Genomic DNA, 22,026 nt, shown 5'->3' with positions numbered 1-22,026 from the left:
GGGTGGAAGCCACACAGAGCATTGGTTCAAGCTTGGCTAAGTGGGAAGCAGGCTGGATTTCAGCCCTGACTTCCCTCCCTGCCCAGCCCCCTTGTGCAGGGCACAACCTGAACAACTGCACATGGCATCCCTGCCTATGACAGCCCCTGGGACAGGAGTAAACACACCCGAATCTAATTCCGGCACTGCCACCAACTGTGTGCCCTCAGCTTCATCATCTGTGAAAAGGTGGAGTTTGGCTTCATGGCCTTTTAAATGTAACCACTTGAACACAGTTTTTTCACCACAGCTTGGCTATGTGTGGGTAGACTTGCAGTGCTTGAAAATGAGAAATCTTGCTAAAATACAATCCTAATTTGTTCTAGTATTTCTTCTCAACAAACCGGTGGTTGCCAAATTTTAAAACATTTTAAAATGCATTAGAGGAAGTGAGTCAGATACGTTCTTCATACACGACAGTGGAAGTACACTGAGTTCCAAGTTATGAATACTGTGAAAAATTGTGTTCGTTGAATAAATACAGGATGAAACTTTCAGTCTTCCAGAATATATGTTCTCCCTTTCCTTATTTGTATTTGATTGCTCGTTAGCGTATGTATGTATCACTGTGACCTTCTTAAAAATCAGCTTTCCAAAATAAAAATACAAGCTCCAATCTCTTGTGTGTCCAGTTGGTATTTTCCCATTGTAGGGTTTTGCCTGTTCACACAAGTCTTTGCCTCACAGCAGAGTTCAGCTTCCCCCAAATTAAAGCAGTTAGTTTATTCCTCTTTCTGATGATTGCCATATATAGAAAAAAAATCTATTTATTTTCATTGGGCACCAATCCCCGTGTCTTTCTTGTGGAACATGACTGATTTTGTTAACTCCACCAAGGAAAGAATAAGTAGAACTTCCTCAGGGTGGCCACGTTCTATTCAGGAGCATCCCCGGGAGGTGGGGAATAGTTGAGGTTTGCTGAGATAAACTCTTTGACAAGTATGATACTGTTGCTTTGTTATTATTTTTTCCAGTCTGCATGGTGAAAAGGACTTTTCATTTCACTGAAGTGAAAACTGGGTCTGTGAGAGGAGTGACTTTCTTAAAAAAAAAAAAAAAAACCCAGAAACCAATTACTTGATATGCAGAGCCGAAAGCCTCATTCCCTTAACGAAATCAGTGCAGTGTGCACTGCCGTTAACCTGAGGAAAGCGGCTGACATCCCTTGATTATGACTGGAGGTGGAAAGACCCAAACTTGCAGGATTCCCCTCCCCCTCGAGAGATTGTTAGTCCAGCCCTTTCTAGAGGTTCGTTTCGGCTCTCTGTCATCACCGGGACGCTAGCAGGGAATATGTGTCATGGTTACAATAGAGTGTGGTAACATATAACAACCATGAAAGCCCAGCGGGAAAGGCTACAGATTCCGGGGCTGACCTTGGAGTAAGTATTGTCTCTCTTTAATATTTTAATGCTTTCTGCATGGCACTCGCTTTCCTGCGACCAGTAGCTATTTAGCATTTGTTTGTACTGACAGCCTCAGAGCACTGCAGTGTGAGCTGGAAGGAACATGTCTTAAATGTATGGCATTTGATTTCAGCTGATGTGGAAGCCCAGACCCAGCATTTTGCGTTGCAGTCAGAGGGACAGAGCTGCTGCATATTTAAAGTTACTAAACCTCAGTGCTGGAAACATCTTAACAGCTCATTGTGGAAGAATGTATCAGCAGGCCTGTGGTGTGTCTGTCTTTCTTTTTTTCTTCTCTCTTACTGTTTGTTTATCCCCATGCTGCCTTGTTCTAAAGAAGGGCCTCTGTCTGTCTTGAATAACAGAAGACATTACAATGGATAAGAGTGCAAAAGAAGGGTTATTTGTGACACTTATTAGCTGTGATCCATGTTTTATCTGTGCAACAGAATAGTAATGAACTGTAGTACATTTTGCATCCTCTCTGCAGAGTCTCCATCCACCGCATGCAGTGTGTTTACCTAGTTGAGCTCTGTGTTTGCTTAGCTGGGGTTTTTTTTTTTGTTTTTGTTTTTAACCCATTAACGCATCTGACTGCCTTCTGATTTGATGCAGCCACGTAAAATGCCCACATCTAATTTGTGGCGAAGTTAAACATCTGTGATGAAGGAAGTGTCAGCAAATTTTTATTTTAAATCTGTTTGTCAAAGATGCAGCAGCTATGAGTTAGTCTGTGCTGGCACACTTAAAATAATTAACAGTACAATAGAAATCTGGTAGAAAAATATAAATATGTCTTCTAACTTGCAGTACAGATATAAAATTGCATTTCCATTGAATTCTGTGCAACCCAAATCATCTCATACTGGACTCCTTCCAGGAGGAGACTGCAGGGGAGACCTGTACCCAGTTCTGAGGGGTAACTCTTCCTCTTGGACCCTGTAGATGCGTCATACAAGGGAAACTGTTTCCTTGGTTAATAAGTGAATAAAAACATGACATTTCTGAAGTGATGTGAGCACTTTCTTAATCAGTTCTTGCTCTAAAATTATACACTGATTTTTTACTGACAAGTGCTCACTTATAAAAGTTAGAGGGCTCCTACAACCGTCTTGCTAGATGTGGCTTTTTATATAATAGAGGTACAAAGAGTATTTACCCATTGCCTACTGTTTTGTCCCCATCTCCACCCTGGCATTCAGCCCTCCTCATCTATGTGGAATATTTTAGTGGCATGCGTGAATTTTTCTACTTAACCCTCATCTCTCTAGCATTCTGGAAATGCACAGCTCAGATGCCCATGACTCTGTGTGCCAGGCTCAGGAACTTAGCTTTAACCCCCAGCTTCACTTTGACCTCTATTTCTGATTGTGCTGCTTCCTTGTTGTCTTCTTTGGCCTTGGTATATACCATTTCACATTACACCTTTTCTTTCTTTCGTGTTTGGTATCTCGTCCACGTTAACAGGAGATGCTTCAAAGTTACTCTGTAAAATACAAACTCAGTTGTATTCATTGTTCCATCTATAATTTGAAAGACTGAGGTATGCCACAAATTTTATGATGATGCAGGACATACAGGTCAGCTCAACACAGGGGGTTCTGTGCATTTTGTTTTCATCCCAGGCCATACCCCCTCAGTCTAGGCTCTACCCTGGTACATGTTACTGTGCATCTGAAATAGTTTATCCTTTACCTGAGGAGCTTGAGACAGTAGATAGAATTAGAGTATCACTCTTCAATATCATTGTCGTGTTAGCATGAAATTCATGTTGAACGTTTTGTTTACCTTGAAATGTAAAACTACTCTTAGGTAGATATAGCTGATTTTACATTCATTCATGGAGAAAGCTAATTCTGCAGTCTTTGAGTAAATTCAGTTTCTTGACACTGCAGAGAATGGCTATAATGGAAAGTCTTATCATTGATTTTATTAAGAGCACATTTAGTGTATATAATTTTATTTATTTGGGGACCTTTTAACAGACTAACTCTGCAGAACAGCTTCTGTATGTTCTCTCATGAGATGTTTCTGTTTTTCTTCAGGAGAGTTTATTCCATAGGTACTGCAGCACAGACTCTTACACTAGCATATTTTATACTCTGTAGAGGCAATTCAGAATTTTCCATCTGATTTATCAATAACATGAGGCAGTTTCTGATTCCTGTTTCAGAAAGTGGAATCCTGCATGTGAGACAGCACATATATAAGTATTTCAGAAATTAATGGATTATTAATTTATTCAGAAATTTCTGACATGTAGATAGCCTATGCATGGATTTCTGATTTCTGAGAAACTGGGTCTTTTTTTTTTCTTCCTTTTTTCAATTTTAGTATAGAATTAGGTTCACAGACACTTCATAGCACACATGATAATGTATCTCAGCTTGGAGGCATGGAGTGGCTTCAGTGCCTTTGCATGCCTATTTTAGGACCAGAAGGAACAGATAAGACTTGGACTAAATGATGGCTGTATCAGTGGGCATTCAGGAGAGCTTTCCAATGAGCTGCTAAGTTAGAGTACAGTATGCTTAAGAGCAGCAGCTTTTTGAACGTGCTCTGAATGTATAAGGAAACCAATTCCTTAGTTTGCTGGGTACTGGTACCAAACCAGAGAATGGTTTTAGAAGATATAAAACAGATATAAAATGTTACTCTATTAAAACATTTTATTAAACAAATTGGAGCATTGTGAGCAATGACTTACATTTTGGTTTAAAACAAATACAGCCAAGTCTCAATTATCCACATCATGGGAAACAAGGGTGGCATTAAGAATTGGGGAAGCCTAAATCTGATTCTAGCCACTGTTGCCACTTCTCTGTCCAGTGAAGGGCACAACCAGCTTGAATTAGCCAATGTGCAGCTCAGTTCCAAGACCTCTTTGCCTAAGGTAAGAAAATGTGGTTACGATGTAGTCATGGACCAAAGGAGAGGCAGAAGAATGTTAAGAAACTCATTGCAATATAGCAGGAGTTTCCAGGGCTCGCTTCAGCCTAAGAGTTGGTACTAGAACACTTAGCTAATTCTTATTTTGACTTTACCATGTGAAAATAATTAAAATGGACTAGTATTAACTTCATATTTTGATAGATCTGTTGGCAAAATTGTTGCAAGTAAGATATCTGACAGATTTGTTTCCTTTCATCCCTAAAAGAGAAGAGCCATGAGGCCAAAAGGAAAAAAAAGATAAAGCGACTGTAATCTCACCACCCCATGCTGAATATTTGAGAGTTGGCTGGTGAATATGCTTGGTGGTTTGGATGGGTTTTTGGGAGTAGGAATTATAATGGTCTGTTGATAGATGAACTTGAAAAAACCTCTTTGGAGAGTAAAACACTTTACAACCATATGTGAGAAATTTTGAAGTTACTTATTATGAATATAAGCATAAGAACACTTTGTACCATGAGAATTAGACAAAATGTTGTTGGATATTTTTCCCTGCAAAGCGCTTAAAAATATGGAAATGTTTGTTGCTTTGCTTTTTAAAAACGACAGTATTTAACCTGGTTTCATTTCTGTTCTGATAACTACTTCCCTCTAGTTCTGCTACAGATTCACCATTGGTTCTTAATCAGAAATAGAATATACTCAATATAAAGAACAGCACTGACTTGACTTTGCAAAAAATCACATGTCAAACATATCTGCCAAGTTGCTCTGTGACAAAGAAAAGGCACAAATAAAAATGGCAGCAGTAGTTTTGAGAATGTAAATTTCAGCAGGAAGCATTGTGCTTGTTCTCTGGTTTAGAGCTAAAAAGGGGCACGTGATTAGATGATTACCTAGTGGTACCGATAGGCATGCCGTGATCATTCTCGCCTAAAGGGAACACAGTCCCTTCAATGAGCTGTGCTATTTTTACTGCCATCATTTCTCCCACTTGGAATGACATTATTTTAACTTTCAGTCTCACTCCAAGGAGCCTGAGTCCAACCCCATCCAGCCCAGGCAGTCCCTGTAGTCCTCTCTTCGCTTTTCACTTCTGGAGGTAAGCGCGCTCCAGTGCCTGCCCGGGGCTGCTTTGTCTTCCCTTTCCTTCCCCCAGATCCCACCCCGAGTATTTGAACACTTTGGACCACAATACACAATAAACAGTTTTTTTCTTAACTGTTTTCTTAGTGTTAACATAAAGTAAGGAAACTTGTTGAGCTGTTTACTTGATGACTTACAGGAACACTGAGAAAATGTACTATGCTTGTCCCATTGAGCATATCTTACTAATGTTTCACTTAGTGTCTAGTGATTGATTAGTTGTTTGTTTGATTCCTATGTGTATTACATGTGGCTTTCCTTAGGAAATGGTCTGCACTGAATTTCATGAATTTTGATCCATCTTTTATAATGATACAGCTTATGACAATTTCTAAGAGACATTTTTCTAATTCACTTTAGAGTATCATATCTGTTGCCACAAAGTATTTTATATCCTGTTATTTACAGGACAAAGTACTTGAATTGTCTAAAACCATTAGTATTTTAAAATCTTTTTTAGAATTCCCAGTTACATACCCCACCTTCTCACTCATAGGCTGATATAACTTCATTCTTCTCTGTTCTCTAGAGAAATATCTTCAAGGAACTATACTTGCATTTTAGCCTAGGTTGTTAGAAGAGTACATAAGAGAAAATGCTCTTAGTATTGTATGTATAGTACATACGCTCTATTAGGATTTTTGTGAATTTAGTGTCTGTGGGTAGAGTTGGTCTCCCTGTATCTAATCAGAAAAAATACAGAGTATCCAGCTTCCCCTCACCCCTTTTTAATCCTAAAGGAGAAAGTAGAAGCAAACTCTCAGTTGATGGAAAGAATGATTTAAATGACTTTTTAATTAAGAATACTTTTTATTTCATATATGCAAATGAATGAAAAACTTGCCATGCATGACCAGTTCCTTAAAAGTACTAACTTACAAGCTTTATGCTTACGTATCAGTGGGACAATTTAACACATTTGTTTCTCTCATTTTTCTAAAATAAGACTGAACCAAAATCTGAAGAATTGACTAGGGAAATGAACGAACGACTTTGAACTTCGGTTCTACTCTTCTGCCGATCGGATTATGTTTATTATTTTAAAAGTGACTTGCAACATGAAGATTCCACTAATAGCTTTTATAAAGCATCCCCTGAATATAATAGATCCTAAAGCATAGGAAGAGTTTTCTGACAATCCAGAGAATTCCATCACTCTTGTAACTAGTCTATTTTTGGTAATCCAACCACACGTCATTGGACTGTCTTCTGAACTTTTTTCTTCAGTGTAACGTGACTTTATTAAGTGCTCACATTTCCTCTTCTTTTTCCTTCCCAAAGACAATAGGCTATTCGAAATAAAGGTGTATCAGTAGTGGAGAAGAGAGACTCAGAGTAAATGATGTGGTAGTGCAGAGGAGGGTGAGGTTCTGAAAACTGTTTTTGGAGAGAGATGTTTTTAGAACTGGTGATATAGGAGCTGAACCATGAAAAATGGGGGGTTTCAATGGGGAGAGATGGTTGTAAAGAACAAAACCGGACAAAGAATAAAACAAAGGCAAGGAGGTGAGAGAGTGTGGCACATTGTAGAAATGGTGTGTATGGCTAGAAGATAGGGTGGGTGAGGTAGAAGAAAAGCATGGACTTGTACAGAGTTTGATAAGGACTTATACATTAATTTGGGACCATGCTATGTAGGGCCTTGAATACTGAGCTAAAAAGTTTGACTTTCATTTTGTAAGCATTCCAGAGTATTGGAAGATTTTTTTGAAAAAAGGAAATGACCAATCCAAGCTCAGACTGGGAAAATTTACCTTTACCAATCTATTCTTTTTTTTTTTTTTTTTAAGGGACACAGCACATTTTATTTACTTATTTATTTATTGCGATACGCGGGCCTCTCACTGTTGCGACCTCTCCCGTTGCGGAGCTCCGGACGCGCAGGCTCAGCGGCCATGGCTCACGGGCCCAGCCGCTCCGTGGCATGTGGGATCTTCCCGGACCGGGGCATGAACCCGCGTCCCCTGCATCGGCAGGCGGACTCTCAACCACTGAGCCACCACGGAAGCCCTACCAATCTATTCTTTAGGAATAGATAGGATTTTAGGTAGAAACTCCAATGAGGATGCTGGTATGATATTTCATGAATAACAGGTCCTGGATTAGGACAATTGCAGTGAATTAAATTAAAAATGGCAGAGAACTTGATAGTTGACAGAAAGCTTTCTATCTCTTTCAATTTAATCCACCTGACACTAGGCAGGACGGAATATTGCTTCTGTTTATAGATGAAGATGCTAACACATTTAGATATTTAAGTGGCTTAACTAGCCTAGGATTCAAAATGAAGTCTCAGATCTTTCCACTGTGACTAACTTAAGACAGACACATTGCCATGGGATCATTTATATGGGGTTTAAATTATCCAGTTTAGGTAGACTTTGTGACCTCCTTTAGTCATGTTTATTTCCCCAGTGCCTTTCTCAATGCCTGGAATGTAGTTAAGTGTTTGCAAAATGTTTATTAAACAATGAATGAATGAGTGAATTGGAAATAGAAGATGTATTGATTACAGTGCTGCTTACAAATCAGCCACCGTACAGTTGGCTCAGATACAATCGAATTGTATTTCTCACTCCCAGAACAAGAGTGTGGAGAAGAGGATCCACTCCACACAGTCATTTAGGGATCTGGGGTAAGGGGGTCTTCAACACATGGCCTTTAAGGTTGCCCTGGCCATCACTGCAGCTGGTGGAAAAGGGAAAGAGCATGAGAGATGGTGCATTGCCAGACCTGAGAGTGGCATGCATTACTTTCACTCCCATTCCATTGCCTAGAATTTAGTATTCTACTACACCTAAGGACAAGGAAGGCTGGAAAATACAGCTTCCCTGTGTCCAGAAAACAGAGGAAATGAGTTTGGTAAATAGATAACAGTCTTTGTTACAGAGATTGAAAGAAAGGTGCACAGAGTAGGTGTTCAGTGGATAGTTTTGAATGAATGATTGACACTCAGATTTCTAGCATTAACTGAGCAGAACCCAAGAGAGAGAATTGGAGAGGGAGGAAAATTACAGAAATGATGAGTTTGGTCTTGATATCTCTAGGTAGAGATATCTCTAGGTAGAGATAGCTGGTTGGCCGCCTGGAGTTGGGTGTCTCTAACAGTGTGCCCCCAGATGATGGTCTAATGCGCATAGTAGAGATTCCAAATAGGTTCATGCTATTTCCACAGAAAAGCATTTATTGCATCCCTGCATAGAATTTTTTTTCTGCCATTGATTGTGATGGATCAGATTTCTTCTTGTTCCTTTTTTATGAGCGGGGGTTGAAGGTCCGGGGAGAGTGATGGTGGTGAGCATTGACAGTGTCTGTGCCCTTTTGAGTTGCTGACACACAGAGTTTCTAAATGTGGTAGTGGAATATTCTGTTCCTTTCATGGTGAAGCCCTGGAGGCAGGCTGTGCTGGCATGGGAGTTACCCTCCTACCCTCCGACTCCATGGGCTTCCTAAGAGTTGCCCTGAAATGAGAGATCTGTAGCTTCTGGGGCAGCTCAGCTGCTAAATGAAATGTAAATTTAGTTGAGTATGTCTCAGGAGTGTAACCTTACACTGCTACAGGGAGGCTACAGCAAGGCACACTTTGGCTCCGTATGAGGGGAAGAATTTTCTAAGAAAGCTTTCAGAGTGTAGAATGGGCCGGATCATCAGACCCTCAGTTTCACACCACTGGAAATCTCCCAGGAAGGCCAAATTCCCACTTACGTGGAAATTTGTAGAACAGAGAATTCAACCACATTATTCCCAAATGCCCTTTCATCCTGAAATTCTGACATTCTTGTCTTGCAGCAGGGCTGGAGAGAGAAAGGCAAAACACAGTTTGTCCACAAGCTTTAAAAAAAAAAAAAAAAACATGGCCCGAATATCCATTGATCCATATCAATGTGATAGAAAACATCTTAAAAACCTTGAGTGGAATTTATATATGCCTTCCCTTTCTCCCTTCTGAAGCAACCATAGCCACTCAGAATTTCCACAATCCCCAGTACTTAATAAATTTACTTCAATTTAGTGGCTGTTTCATATAATGATGACATCAGTGCTTCATGAGTAATGTGGATGTGACCCAGGCCAGCTCATAATCTGGACTGTGATTATTAGGTAGAAAGATTCCAAAGGAAGCTCCCTCATTTTACATTCTCAGGATCTTTCTTGGCACCTGGCAGGCCTCGCCCTCAGTAGGGACCAGTAAGTAGCTGGAGTCTGGCTACCGTTCCTCAGGGACCACATTGCTGTTGATAGAGCAAAGTTCTTTTGCATTTTCATCACATGCTCCCACTTCTGAGTGGATGGCAACCATTAGAGCATCTGCTGCACTTCCTGCACTCCTTCTATTTTACTTAATCCATCCTTTTGTTCACCTCCCCATTTGGTTTCTGGAGTCTCGAGATGGTGGACTCACAGCTAGGCCAGAGGTAGCAGTGGAGTGGCTATTCCATTTCTTCTCCTTTCCCCTCCCAAATCCCCATCTCCCTGTTTCAGCTGGGACTGAAATCACACACACCACACAGCTGGTAGGATTCAGTACTAGTTTCAGAGAAGACTAATTGCCATTGTGCCATAAACTTCACGAGGACAAGGATTTCTTTTTTTCTTTTTTCACAGATGTATCCACAAAGCCTAAAACAGTGCCTGACACACATAGTAGAGGCTTCACAAGTGTGTATGGATGGAATGAATGTGATTCCCTGGGCCTCCATCCTGGTCTGATGTTTTTACCTATGCTCACAACATGGCATACTCTTACATAGGATGTATGCTTTGGGATTGGTGCTGACACCTTGAGAGGTAGGGCATGCATTTTGATGCTGCCATAAGTATTAAATTATAACCTTCAAAATGTAAAAACTGACCAGGTATTAATTATAAATAAAAGTTCAAGGAGAGAGTAGAAAGGCATTATTATAGAAAGGTAAACCTCAGAGTATATTAGCAACTGTACCTGGCTATGGTGAGGGACAGAGAAAATAATCTCGAAGTCATGGCAGATGACATGCTGAACAGGCTAAGTCTCTTTAATGAAAGAGAGTTAAATGTAAGCCCCACGGAATGGAGGCCTGTCTATTTTGCTACTTCCATCTCCCTGACACCTATAACGGCACTTGGTATATAGCAGATACTTCATAAAATCAATTAACTATTGTTGTTGAAGGTGCTTTGAAGCAGCAAGAGAGTTTTAATTGGGGACTTTGGGGGCTGCTTTGTAAAAGCAGAAGCCCTTCCATGAGTCTATAATCTCTCATGGTGTGATTCTAGTCTTGCCTAGAGCTGGGCCACTGCTGCCTTTTTTCTGTGGGGCTTCTGTTCCCCAGCGTACTGAAAACCCCACCTGGCTGGCTCCTTTCATTCCTGTTACCTGACCGGCCCTGGAGGAGTTGAGTATGGGACCCCAAAAATACTAGCAGTATGGTGCCTGAATCTTGATCACTGCCCCCAGCACATACAAGCTTTGAGACCTTGGGCAAGTCATGAACGTCATGGACCTTCACTGTCTTCACCTACCTTGCCCAAGAATAAGAATAATAGCTTATAGGCATTGAGTGGGATAAATCTCTATTAGCAAGAATGGGACCTGTGGTGGTCCTAAAGTCGGTAGGAAGGACAGGTAGAGGATACTTTAGCAGAGGAGGGCATTGGGGATGATGGTCACCTAGTCCAACTTTTGCCAAGAGCTTGTCCATTTGTCCTGCTGCTGCTAGAAAGGTTACTGGGTGTCCACAGCTGCCTGAATCCCCCTCACTCCACTTGTTGCCATGGTGAGGGGCAGACATAATAAGCATTTACCAAATACATGGCAATATGCTGTGATTTTGTGCCTCCGTTGTTTAATGTCTTCCTTTTTAAAATTTTTATTGAAATATAGTTGGTTTACAATGTTGTGTTAGTTTCAGGTGTACAGTTAAATGATTCAGTTTTATATATATATATATATATATATATATATATATATTCTTTTTTTACTTTCTCGTCTGTTATAGATTATTACAAGATATTGAGTATAGTTCCCTGTGCTATACAGTAGGTCCTTGTTGATTATCTACTTTATATATAGTAGTATGTATACTTTAATCCCAGATTCCTATTTTATCCCTCTCCACTGGTAACCATAAGTTTGTTTTCTGTGTCTGTGGAGAAAAGGGAACCCTCCTGCACTGTTGGTGGGAATGTAAATTGGTGCAGCCACTATGAAGAACAGTATGGAGGTTCCTTAAAAAACTAAACATAGAATTACCATATGATCCAGCAATCCCACTCCTGGGCATATATCTGGAGAAAAACATAATTCGAAAAGATGCATGCACCCCAGTGTGATAGCAGCACTATTTACAATAGCCAGGACATGGAAGCAACCTAAGTGTCCACCTACAGATGAATGGATAAGGGAGATGTGGTACATATATACAATGGAATATTACTCAGCCATAAGGATAAAAATGAATGAAATAATGCTATTTGCAGCAACATGGATGGACCTAGAGATTATCATGCTAAGTGAAGTAAGTCAGACAGAGAAAGACAAATATCGTATATAACTTATTTGTGAAATCTAAAAAGGATACAAATAAACTTATTTACATCTCCTTTTCATGGGATTCCTGTAAGTGCGGGAAAGTCAGCTAACTACTAAACCCTTTTAGTTTCATTGACTTTGTAGGATGAGCAGGACCATTTGTCTTTTTTATTCTCTGTTTTCGCCACTTCACTTTGTGAAGAGTATTGAAAAAAATCTGCAGAAGCTGGTACCAGATGGCAATTTTTTCATAGTCTGCAGACACCAGTTCCGGTGCTTTTGTGAATGTGACGGTTTAATGAACTGCCTTGTGCATCCGTGAGTTTTATTTTTGAATTGTTGTGTAGGACCAGGTCTGTTTGGTGTAGGCACTCCACGGAATGGCTCTTCAAAGCAGAGATGAGCACAACTGTGAACACTTTGCTGGTCCTGTGGGCGTGGGCTGGGCACAAGTGGGAAAACTGGGGCCTCAGGTGTCACTGCAGGGGTGGCAGGGGAGGCGTGGACAGGCCAGTTAGTGCTCCTCTCGGCTACCGTGGTTTCTGCAGGTGCCACCAGCTGGAGGCTTCTGTTTCTTGGAAGAATCCGAAGAAGGGAGAATGAGATGATGCTTCTGTGGTACTCCAAGTGGGGAATAGGTGAGGGGGCAGGGAGTAGACTGATGTGCAGTAATGGGGAAGGTTGAATATAATAAATTTATTGCAGAAGACGTTTAGGTGCTTTGCTTTGATTTTTTTTTTCCTGGAATTTATTATTTTCTGAACTGATAATACAAACTTACCTGTTATAAAGTTATCAAGCCTAGGGGATGAGGTTTTGTGAGGTCAGATGGCAAACAGAGCTTTCACATCCCACTGGGTCCCTGGGACTCATTAGTCCTTTCAAAGCCTTCGCTTCTGCAGATGTAGGTGCCTCCATGGCCAGGCCCTGAGAGCCTTTCAGGGGCCTTGGTTTCTGCTACCTGCCCGGTGCTGTTCTTAGTGTTTCCCATACATTAACTCCTATAGTCCTCACACTAGGCCCGTGAGTCCAGGAAGACGATTTCACATTTGACAGATGTGAAAACTGAGGCCCAGAGAAACAGACTTATCTGTAGTGACCACACATCTCTGTTTGCCCAGGTTCAGTTCAGTTGATGCCTCCTAGCCCAGTGTGATTATCGAAAGTGTCCCCTTTCACTTTCAAGCCCTCCATGTTTGAACAATAAAATGTACCCACTTGCCAGTGTCTAGAAAGAGGCTAGATCTGGTTCAAACTCAGGCCTCTGGGGGAAGAGCCCTCACTTTTATTCTACAGCATAAGGTTGCACTGTCTACACTTTACTTGAACGCATTCCAGTTTGCAGTCATTTTAAATTTGCATTCCAAGTAGAATATGCTATTTACAGGGAAGGTGATTCTGTTACTCTGACTGGAGTTCATCTGCTTGGTTCACCATACAAGTAAATTTTTCAGTCCTCTGTTGAGAGTGTGGTTATGGGACTGGGGAGCCTGTTTTGAATTGTGGCGCCCTATATTTCTCTTTTTTAAAAAGTTTTATTTTAGACAGAGCTTAAGTGATGCAATGAAGGTTAAATTGATTTCATTTGGAAATCAGGCCATGGGCCCCCAAGGCACTGGTATCTACTGCTGCTCTATCCAGAGCAGTCTCTGCCCAGTTCCCTCAGCCAGGGCCGGCCTGCTTCTGCCCTGGGGAGACAGTGTCTCACCATTGCTGTGATGGCCTCAGACCCTTTGAGCCCTATTAGGAGATGTGCCTCTTCAGCCCCACCCCAAGTACAAGGAGCCTGGAAACTTCCTTTGTACCACCCACCATTAGAGACTCATTCGGCCTTCATCACTCAGGAGTATTCGTTATTACATAGTTTTCCAGGACCAAATATTGTGACTTCTTTACTTAACTAAATTTCGAATTTTGGTTTTAGAATACATTGAAATTATAGCAGTTATCTTTCAATTACTAGATCATCTTGGAACAAATGAAAAAAGTACTTTGCTGTGTGTGTGTGTGTGTGAGTGTGTGTGTGTGTGTGTATGGGGGGTGCTGCTGTATGTTCCATTTTGTTACTGCATTGCTTTGAGACTAGGAAAAAAGACATTTCACGTCATTTTTCAAAACTTACTTCCTACTCTTAAAATGTGGCTACAACCATTAACACCCACTCTGTTGATAAGAGAATTAAGTTGTGATATTCTTTGAAAGCAAAAGATGGTGATGACAATGTGAAGCTCAGAGGTGTCTCAGTAAGAGGAGTGATACAAATGCTGAATTAAGAAAACAATTTCTCAAGTTTCTCCAGCAGTAAATGGAGATAATAATACCTCTTGGAGGTGTTATAATAATTAATTAGATCACGTTTGTGAAAAGTTCCAACCTGAGCATTCTGTTTTATTATTATTATCTTCATATTGTTCTTAGAAACCCAGCATTCAAAATGAACTGCGGGCTTCCCTGGTGGCGCAGTGGTTGGGGGTCCGCCTGCCGATGCAGGGGACGTAGGTTCGTGCCCCGGTCCGGGAGGATCCCACATGCCGCGGAGCGGCTGGGGCTGTGAGCCATGGCCACTGAGCCTGCGCGTCCGGAGCCTGTGCTCCGCAATGGGAGAGGCCACAACAGTGAGAGGCCCGCGTACCGCAAAAAAAAAAAAAAAAAAAAAAATGAACTGCAAAACCTGACCTTTGTATTGAGGATGTTGCATATGCTAATGGAACATGACAATGATGAGATATTATGAAAATGGGACAGCTGTACTCATGATCCCAGGTGAAAAGGAGATGAGCTCGATTTCATGGATTCTTATGCTATTCTACTACTTTTTCCATGACAATATGAACTGTTACTATTCAATGTGATGTATTACTGGGTCCAGTTAGTAAAACAATATGGGGATACTCCAAAGTGAGAGAACATTTATTTTCCTAAAATGGTATTGGAATTGTTTTTCTTTTCCTCTTTATGTAAAATATGAACTTGGCTCAATCTTAAGTTCTGAGTCAAAAAGTCCTGTCCCTGGATTTCTGTAGCAGCCTCCTATCTTGTCCCCCCAGCTTCAGTTGAAATTTTGTCCTTCTAGGCTCATTCTCCATCAAGCTGTCAGATTGGTCTTCGTCGTGTCAGTCACTTCTCTGCTCAGAGCCTTCCAGTGGCTGCCCTCCCATCTTCCATGACCCACTTCCTGCTGCCTCTCACTCATTTCCTGCTGGCTGCATTGGACTCTGCTTTTTCTTGACCACTCCAAGCATGTTTATGTCACGGCCTTTTTGTCTCCTGTTCCTAGAGTTTTCTCCCCTACCCTTTTAAAAAAATTCCAAACCTATGAAAAAAGTTGGAAGAATGGTACAGTCAACACCCATGTTCACCTTGATTCATCAGTTAACTCTTGCCACATTTGCTTTATCTTCCTGCCTCCTTCCTTTTTAACCCAGATAGATATTAAAAGAAATGAGGTTTTGTTTGTTTGTTTGTTTGTTTTTGCTGAACCATTTGAGAGTAATTTGCAGACATTCAGACATTTCACCCCTAAGTACTCCAATATTTATCTCCTGAGAACAATTAATTCTCCTTAATAACCATAACATCATTATATCATTATTTTTTTAACATCTTTATTGGAGTATAATTGCTTTACACTGGTGTGTTAGTTTCTGCTTTATAACAAAGTGACTCAGCTATACGTATACATATATCCCCAAATCTCCTCCTCCTTGCATCTCCCTCCCACCCTCCCTATCCCACCCCTCTAGGTGGTTACAAAGCACCATCACTAATCATTAGAGAAATGCAAATCAAAACATTATATCATTATTATACTCCCAAATTGAAAATGATTACAATATTATCTGATATGCAGTCCGTATCAAATTTCTCCAATTATCCCCTTAAAAGTTCTTTAGAGTTGTATTTTTTTAGGGGCTTCCCTGGTGGCGCAGTGGTTGAGAGTCCGCCTGCCGATGCAGGGGACACGGGTTCGTGCCCTGGTCTGGGAAGATCCCACATGCTGCGGAGTGGCTGTACCCGTGAGCCATGGCTGCTGAGCCTGCGCGTCCGGAGCCTGTGCTCCTCAACGGGAGAGGCCACAACAGTGAGAGGCCCGCGTACAGAAAAAAAAAAAAAAAAGATTATATGTAACATTTAGTTGTCTTATCTCTTTAATTTCCTTTAATTTAGAACACTTTTAGGGTTTTTTTTTAATCTTTTCATAATATTGACATTTTTCAAGAATACAGGACAACTATTTTGTTGACTGTCCCACAATCTCAGTTTATCTGATGGTTTCTTCATCATTAGATTCAGGTTAAACATACTTGAAAAGATCAGGTGAAGATGTCTTACCCCTAGCATCATATTACAAAGTCCAAAATCTGGTGCCTGCCAGACCTTTCCCTTGCGGTTTTATGCCTTTTGCTTTATTAAGTAATCTCTGGAGCAGCATTTTGAGTTCACATGAATATCCTTTTCTCAACAAAATTTTACCCAATGGTTTTTACATTTATCAGTGACCTTGCTTGACTCAGTTATTATATTGCTGTTTGTCAAATGGCAGTTTTCTAATTCTGTTATTAGCTGGTGTTTTTCTGTTACAGAAGAAATTTTCCTCCTTTCTCTCCCCCCATTTTTAGGAATGTTATTATTAATTCATGCATTTTTTTAAAGAACAAAATAGATAACATATTTGGTGTGTAATGATCCGTGACCACCATTCCTCCTTTTGTTGGTCATGTTGTCCCCAAATCAATCAGAGGGAAGCCTTTCAAGCTCACTCCTGGGTCCTTTTGACATTATCCTCTTGGTCTTTGAGCAGTGCATTTTCTGGTACAACAAGCTATTCTAGCTGATCGGAACAGCTAGAGGAACACTGTCCCTCCTGGTCCCCAATCACCTGATCTCTCCTTCACTTAATGTCTGAACTAAATGTCAGTGCAACAGAGAGGCCTTTCCCACCCCTCGTGGAGAGCCCCAGCCCCGCTCCCCCAACCCTGCTTCATAATGTTTCCTTTGGTGTGTATCCCCACTCAATATGTAACGTTTGTTTGTTTCTTGTTTATTTTACCCAACTAGAACAAAACTTTTGAATTGACAATGATTTGCCTATTTTGCTCACCACGGGGTCCCTAGTGTTCGTACATAGTGCGTCCTCAACAAATATTTGTTGAAAAAAATGAGTGAACGGATTTACCCCCATCTTGAGCCTGCATCAAGCTCTTCCAGATTGGAAGCTGCTGCTTTTCTCCTCTCGACACTGAGATGGATCAGGCTGCGTGGAGTTCACACTCATTCGTCTGGGGTTTATGACAATTTTACTTCTAGTAGCTCTCCTGCCTTTGGATTCTGGTGATAATTCAGAACGATTTTCACTAACAGCGCATCACAAATGACACTCAATGCAAGGCACTTGGCAGTAACAGTGGAAGCATCTACAATGCAATTCCTTTTTCCCCAGCTTCTCTGAACAGAAGGTCTGGCTATTTTAGAAATAAAAAATGAGACACTTGACACAATGTTAGAATTTTTACATGGGCTCTAATGCTGGGAACTAAAAAGTAGAATAAGGGCTTTATTTTCTATATGAACAAATAATACCTTAAAAACCTTCGTGGGACTTGCAAAGTATGAGTTGTTCTTATCCTCAAAGAATTTCTGTCCTAGCTTTGATAATGAGAATTAAGAAAAGAATACGGGGCAAGAATTGTACTTTAACACTTAATATAGTTGATGGGTGTAGTGACCTGAATGGTGACCCCAAACATATCAGATCCTAATCCCTGGAACCAGTAAATATTATCTTATTTGGAAAAAGAGCCTTTGCAGTTGTGATTCATTTAAGGATTTTGAGATGAAGAGATTATGCTGGATTGTCCTGTGGGTCATAAATCCAAACCCAAGTATCCTAAGACAGAGGCGGAGGGAGATATCACTCCCCGAGAAGCTGGAAGAGACAAGGAACAGACTCTCCCCTGGTGCCTCCCGAGGGAGCATGGCCCGCTAATACCTTGATTTGGGCCTATTGATACTGAGAGATACTGATACTATGAGAGAATACATTTCCATTGTTTAAAACTACCAAGTCTGTGGTAATGTTACTGCAGCCCTAGAAACCAAATATAATGGTAAACTGTATATTCTCTCACCCTCAAATGACCCTGTGAGAGCCATGTATCAGAGCCCTCTATCTCCGTTTCATTGAAGAAGGACCAGGAGCTGAGGGAGTCATGTAACTCGAACCAGCTTTTCTGAGTCTTAGTCCAGGGATCCTTTCACTCTGGCACCCGCCTCACTTAATGACCAGCGAACAACACAGACTGCTCATAAAGATAGTTCATAAAAGAGACAGACCACCGTGGCCAGGGAGATCGGGGACAGATGTGAGAGAGGTGCAACCCCAAGGGCATCCTTAAAGGGTAAAGATTCTTAAAGAGTTGGAAGATGACCAGCCTATTTCCCACAGCCCAGGGGACTTATTCCCTCTTTCCAGTGCTGTTTTAGCCTTCCAGACTGTGGATGCCTTTGAGCATGTGTGTCCATGTGTTTGTATTTGCATGGAGGAGAGAATCCCTTGCTGTCTGGTTGACGGTGCATTTTAGTCCCATCTCATGGATCTTTCCCTCTTCAGTTTTCATGTATGTGGTGGCTTCCTGACATGTTACAGGCAATGGGATCTGGGTAAGCCTGCACAAGGCTCCAGATAAAAACCACAGAAGGATCTGCAGTTCCAGCCCACTGCAAAGTGCTTGCTTTGGCTCGCTTTTTCTCCCTGGCATCCACTAAAATTCTCCTGTTGGACGCCGTGCTACGGATCTGTGCTCTAGGAGTCTTGGCCTGCACTGCTGCTTCTGCTACTTACCCTGATGATGGGGCTTTATGTGCCTTCATTTATTCAGCAGTCATTTTGCTTCTGAGAGCCAGGTGCGGTCGGGAGAAGATGACAATAAATGGGATTCCATCCCTCCCCTCAGCGAGCTTTCAGCTGTGTATGGGAAGCAAACAAGGAAAGAGCTTGACTGAAGTGTGATAACAGTAATAGGGCGATGATAATCCCATGCTACTCCCTGCGCAGAGACAGTAGGAGAACGAAGCCACATGTTTAATGAAGAGGATCCTGCAGGCTTGCTCAGGAACCAGGTGGGGAGTCCCTAGACCGTGGCATCCGGCAGGGGGATCTGGATGGTTAGCATCCCCACAGTGTAGATCCAGATATTTTGTGTATGATGATTATAATGTGTTTTGGTTTATCCATCCTTTACCTGTTACCTTAGAGCTCTACCTAGGAACCTCGATTGTATGGGCTTTCCGTTGAGCTCAGTGTGAGATAAATAGAGTATGGATACATGAGCACCCTATTTATTCTTTTAGTAGCCACTGACCACCATCCTCAACTCATTTGCATCTATAGTCTTCTATCATAATGGGAGTTATAAAAGGAGCTCACTTTTATAGACTTTGCACAGAGCCCAGCAGCAGCCAGAAAGCTTGAAAAGCCCCAGATCTGTGTGGCATTGGATGACTTATGGGATCAGCATCAGGGATCTGGTATAGATGGTCTCGCCTTTATTGCTCTGGGATCCTTTTTTTTTTTTTTTTTTTTTTTGCGGTACGCGGGCCTCTCACTGTTGTGGCCTCTCCTGTTGCGGAGCACAGGCTCCGGACGTGCAGGCTCAGCAGCCATGGCTCACGGGCCTAGCCGCTCCGCGGCATGTGGTATCTTCCTGGACCGGGGCACAAACCCGTGTCCCCTGCATCAGCAGGCGGACTCTCAACCACTGCGCCACCAGGGAAGCCCTCTGGGGATCCTTTTTAATGTCAGGCTTTTTGTAGAACATCCCATACAATCCCTTGATTGAACGTATCTCTTGATTAAGAAGAGATAGAAAGCAGAAAGCGACTGTGAATTTCAGGACATTTAATATTTTCTAATTTATTGATCACGACAACAGCTACAGACATTTGAGGAAAAAAATACTAGTGCCTCTGTGTGTGGCTTTGTTTATTCAGGCTGTTGGCAGTGTTTGGACTCACAGACCCCTCATTATAGCTTCACAGGTATGAGTCACTGTCCCCTACCTTAATGATCCATCAGGTTATACTCCCAGCTTACAATGGGCATTGTCTCTTTCCAGAAGGAAAAAAGATGATAAATTACGACAGCTATTGAAATAAGTGAGATTCCATTTGGTGTTACATTCTTTTGTGAAAACAGAACTGAAAGAGTTTGACAGAAAATGTATTTTATTGTTTTGTCGGTGTTTGCTTAATTTTGTGCGTTCCAGTAAAATGGCAGTGACTACAGAGGATTTGAACTCAGCACTTGAACTCTATGGTTGTCCTGTCTCCAAAGGCATTTTCACTTCTATTCTCTGCTTCGTTGGAGCTTCCAAGTGGATCTTATTTTTCACTATGGAATCCATTGTGTAGGTTCCTGTAAAAGCACACACATTTTTATATTGCTTGCTTATTCTGAGACACTATGTTATTATATGATACGTACACGTTTGTAAGTGTGGTTATGAATGAACATGAGAGAGAATATACTTTGCAATTACTGTGATCAGTGTAACATCGTATTAAAATCAAATAGTTTTTCCATTTATTTTACGTAAAATGAACTTACCTGTTCTCCTCGTCCCTTCAAAAATGGTAGTTTCTTAAGAGTTTCGTCTGAGGTTGGATAGCCCTTGGGTGAGTTATGGTAATGAGAATAAGGTTTATTAAAGGAAAGCAAGACCTAAAGTGCACCCATTTCTAGTTTATTCTGTATTCTAAAATTAGTCCTTAGGAAGTCATCTTAAAATTATTTATAAGTTGCAGCATATAAGTCAGTCAGCGAATGGAACCAACTCTGGTTGGTTTGCTCTGCTAATGCAATGGGAGATATCAAGAAGAGGTGTTCTGATTTTCTCGGAACTTATTTTGGTTTTGAATAACAACTTAGTTCAGCCTAGACACCTGTAAATGTAAAGGGTTATGTTACGAAGGTCACATAAGTGGTACAGCCAGAGGATTTAGGAATTCAGGAGCAGGGTTTGAACTGGACCAAGAAAGTCGATGAGGAGCAAAGTAAGTGAAAGGAGAAAAAGTCATCAGGGATGAGCCAGGAATAGGAATGACAGGGATGATGGAGATGTGATCAGGAATGGGGAATAAGCCAGCTTGTCTTTGAGCTTGAGTTACCTAGAGTGTGGATAGAAGGAATTTCATGGAAAAGAAGGGTTGGGCACAGACTGTAGAGTGTCTCACATGCCAGTCTATGAGACCTAGGTTTTATTTTTCTCAATGTGGGGCACGTCCGAGGTTTTTAACCGGGAAAATGGGACTTTAGTAAGATTTCTGCGCTGGAGAAGCATAGTATGAATATAGGAGAGGAAGCAAAGCACAGAAAAAGGAAAAATCAAGAACAGATCTAGAGGGACTTCCCTGATGGTGCAGTGGTTAAGAATCCACCTGCCAATGCAGGGGACACAGGTTCGAGCCCTGGTCCAGGAAGATCCCACATGCTGTGGAGTAACTAAGCCCGTGCACCACAACTACTGAGCCTGCGCTCTCGAGCCAGCGAGCCACAACTACTGAAGCCCGAGCGCCTAGAGCCTGTGCTGCACAACAAGAGAAGCCACCGCAATGAGAAGCCCGCGCACCACAACAAATAGTAGCCCCCGCTCACCGTAGCTAGAGAAAACCTACTTGAAGCAACGAAGCCTCAAGGCAGTCAAAAAATAATTAAAATAAATTAATAAATAAATTAAAAAAAAAACAGATCTAGAAAGACAGCATTGAGAAGGGAAGGAAGAATGTGACGGGCATTATGGAAGAAGAGTCAACAGGACCAGCTGGGTTGCGGATCAAAGGAATTGTGGTAGCTCAGAGAGAAATAGGGAATTAGGAGAAAAATCAACTGGGGAGTTAACAATTTCACTTTTAGGTGTGTGTAGTTACGTCGAATCGGAAAATGAGGACGTCACGGCTGATGGAAACACCCTGCGTGCTACTGGAGGAGCAGCATCCTGGAGCTGGGATTTGTTTACAGGACTCAGCGTGTGATGG

The 22,026-nt window shown here is 41.5% G+C and overlaps 1 protein-coding gene across 6 annotated transcripts in view; it reads left to right on the top strand.

The window, feature by feature from the left end:
• The window catches only part of MAST4 (microtubule associated serine/threonine kinase family member 4), a gene marked incomplete at its 5' end in the record, with an annotated part of 573,576 nt that overhangs the window by 363,115 nt on the left and 188,435 nt on the right, over positions 1-22,026 (top strand). The window contains one exon of one of the 6 annotated variants that reach the window (XM_079703239.1): positions 1,375-1,421. The exons of the other annotated variants lie outside the window; for them this stretch is intronic. Coding sequence (XP_079559365.1) covers positions 1,375-1,421 — 47 coding nt within the window. Of the gene's footprint in view, positions 1-1,374; positions 1,422-22,026 lie in introns of those variants that run through there. 6 annotated transcript variants of the gene reach the window in all.

This window comes from Hyperoodon ampullatus (assembly GCF_949752795.1).
Source record: "Hyperoodon ampullatus genome assembly, chromosome: 4".
In the NCBI taxonomy this organism is placed as follows: Eukaryota; Metazoa; Chordata; class Mammalia; order Artiodactyla; family Ziphiidae; genus Hyperoodon; species Hyperoodon ampullatus.
This window is presented reverse-complemented; position numbering and strand designations above follow the sequence as displayed.